This window comes from Tauraco erythrolophus, chromosome 25 (assembly GCF_009769465.1).
Source record: "Tauraco erythrolophus isolate bTauEry1 chromosome 25, bTauEry1.pri, whole genome shotgun sequence".
Taxonomy (NCBI): domain Eukaryota; kingdom Metazoa; phylum Chordata; class Aves; order Musophagiformes; family Musophagidae; genus Tauraco; species Tauraco erythrolophus.
The window spans coordinates 7,642,780-7,645,715 of record NC_141489.1 but is presented as its reverse complement, the minus strand read 5'-3'; the positions used below and the strand labels follow the sequence as shown (position 1 = coordinate 7,645,715).

At 63.3% G+C, this 2,936-nt stretch overlaps 1 gene segment (V, D, J or C); it reads right to left on the bottom strand.

Annotated features, from left to right (window-relative positions):
• Window positions 1-1,340: 1,340 nt before the first annotated feature.
• Window positions 1,341-2,092, bottom strand: LOC147527052 (Ig heavy chain V region 914-like). The segment is given in 2 exon segments: window positions 1,341-1,681; window positions 2,035-2,092. Coding segments are annotated over 2 exon segments (399 nt in total).
• Window positions 2,093-2,936: the final 844 nt, after the last annotated feature.

Genomic DNA, 2,936 nt, shown 5'->3' with positions numbered 1-2,936 from the left:
TATCCTCATCGGCACTGGGAGGTATCGCAGCAGGAAGGCTTCAGGCAGCTCCAAGCAGACCAATGTTCTAATGCGAAGGCTTCAGGCTCTACTCCAAAGAAGGCCCACACTCCTCCAAGGCTCAGGAGGAAATGCCTCACGCTTAGGAGTAAATGCCCTGCCTTAAATAGTCAGGAGTCACATGGTTTACTAGATGGGTCAAGGCTATTGGTCACTTGACCATCCATCTCCCAGAGTGATTGGCTGAATGCTACAGCACCTGTTTCAGGGCAACTTTCCCAGTGTAACAAGCCACAGGTGTTTCTTAGCCAGCCTGCACAGGGAAAGAACTTTCACAGGATGCTGCAGCAGCCAAAAGGTTTCTCCACAGGGAGGAATGCTGCCAGCAGGTCAAGGGAAGTGATGCTTTCAGTCTACTCAACACCGGTGAGACTATACCTTGAGTACTGTGTCCAGCTCTGGGCTCCTCAGTACAAGAGAGACACGAACATACTTGGGAGAGCCTGGCAAAGACCTATGAACATGACGAAGGGACTGGAGCATCTCTCCTATTAAAAAAGGCTCTGAGAGTTGGGACTGTTTACCCTGGAGAAATGAAAGATGGTGGATGGGTCTCATAAATGTACAGAAACACCAGCAGACGCAGCCAGGCTCTTCCCAGTGGTGCCTGGTGACAGGACAAGGGGAAAGAGCACAAACAAAATCACAGGAGGTTCCCTCTGTACATGAAGAAACACTTTTTCAGTGTGAGAGTGGGTGAGCACTGGCACAGATCGCCCAGGCACCCTGTACAGTCACCATCCTCAGAGACATTCCAGAGGTGTCTGGTCATGACCCCAGGGAATGGAGCCTGTGGAGAGCCAGGCTGGAGCAGGTTGATTCTGGAGGACTACAGCCCCTGTGGAGGAACCAGATGGGACTGCAGAGTGTGGAAGGGAAGAAGGAGGAGTAGAGATGTAGTAGTGACTAAGTGTTTTGCACTGACCCCACATCCCATTCCCCATTCCCCCTGTGCCTTTTGGGCAGAGGAAGTGAGGAAGCCAGGAATGTAGGATTGAAATTGAGCCTGGGAAAAAGAGGGGGCAAAGTGTTTGAAGGATTTTGTTGTTGTTTGGTTTGTTGTTTTTTTTTTTTTTTTGTAACTCACAATCCTACCCGAAATTAATTGACAATAAAATAGAATTCTCACAGAGAGCAGCAAGGTCAGGAACACCTGTGGTGCACGGTGATGGCACCTGACTGCCTGGGAACATCCCTGAGACACAGCCGCCCTTCGCCCCTGGCAACATTCACCTTCCCCACATCTAACGCACCCTCGGCTGGGCCCCAGCAGGTTTGTGTCAAAGCTCAGCTGGATTTCCCGTCTCTGTGTCAACAGCGCAGAAGTAGCGGGCAGAGTCCCGGGGGTGCAGGGCACGCAGGGACAGAGACGACTCGGACCGGGAATTGTCCCGAGACACCGTGGCTCGACCCTCCACTGCTGACCCGTACTTCTTTGCAGAATTCCAGCCTCCGCCGATGTAGGACACCCACTGCAGACTGCCTCCGGGTGCCTGACGGTACCACAGGACGGCATAATTCCCGAAGTCGAAGCCGGATCCCCGGCAGGAGAGGAGCACGGAGTCCCCGGGCGCTCGCAGCCCTCCGCCGTCCTCCGCCAGCCTCAGCTGCGCCCACAGCCCTGCGGACGGAGAGCGCGGGCAGCCGGGCAGGGCGCGCCCACGGCCCCGGCACGTTCCCCCGCCGCCCCGGCGCCCCCCGCCCCGGCACAGCGACAGCCGCCACCCCGCTGTGTCCCGGCCGAGCCCCGCGCCCGGCACAGTGCCCGCCTGCCCTCCTCGGGGCTCAGCCGCGCCCGCTGCCGACACTGCGGCCGGCGCCCCGACAGCCTTCCTCCGCCTCCGCCTCTGCCTCTGCCCCGGGAGCGGGGGAGCAGCCGCAGCCCCGGGGCCCCGGCACGGGCAGGGCCGCCCGCGGGCAGCCCCGGCCCCGGGCCCAGCCCCGGCCTCGCTGCCCTCCCCGCCCGGCTCTCACCTGCCGGCCCCGCGGCCAAGGACAAGGCCAGGAGCCACGGCCCCAGCCCGGGCGCCATCGTGCCCCGCCGCGCCGGGGCCGGCCGGGGCACAAGGGCCCGGCGGGAGCCGCAGACGAGCCGAGCGGAGCCGCGCCCGGGCCCGCTCCTGCCCGCCCCGCCGGATCGGGCCCTCCGGGGCGGCCACGACGCCTCTGCCCGCCCCCAACACGCCCGCCCGGCCCGGCCCGGCCCGGCCCGGCCCCCCGCTGCCGCGGCCCCTTCGGGCAGGAGAAGGGGCGGTGCGGGGAGGGACGCGGGGCAGGGGCGGCGGCAGAGGAGGAGCGCGGCGCCCCGGCAGATGAAGGCTCCCGGCCCTCGGCTCCCAGCTCGGCTCCGCCGCTCTCCCGCCTTGTCTCCCCGCCCATCCCCGCGCAAGGGGGTCGGCGCCTCGGCCGGGCGCAGCCGGGGCCGGCCCCAGTGCCAGGGACGGGCCGTCGGCGCGCACCGTCCCCTCGCAGGACCCTCCCCGTGCCCCGCACCCCCAGCCCGCCCCGGCCTCGCTCCCTTCCCCTGCCCGCGGGGACCGACACGCACCCAGGGCTCTGCTGCCATCCACAGGACCTCGACAGGAACCTCCTGCACTTCAACAAGGGCGAGAGCAAAGTCCTGCACCTGGGGAGGAACAGCCCCACGCACCAGGGCAGGCTGGGGGCTCCTCAGGTCGAAATCACCTTCTTAAACAAGGACCCATCGTTCTAGTGGGCAACAACTGGACCATGAGCCAGCAATGTGCTCTTGCTGCAAGGAAGACTAATGATATGCTGAGATGCATTAGACAAAGTATTGCCAGCAGGTCGAGGGGGTCATCCTTGCCATCTACTCAGCACTGCTGAGGTCACACGTGGTGTATTAGTTTCACTGG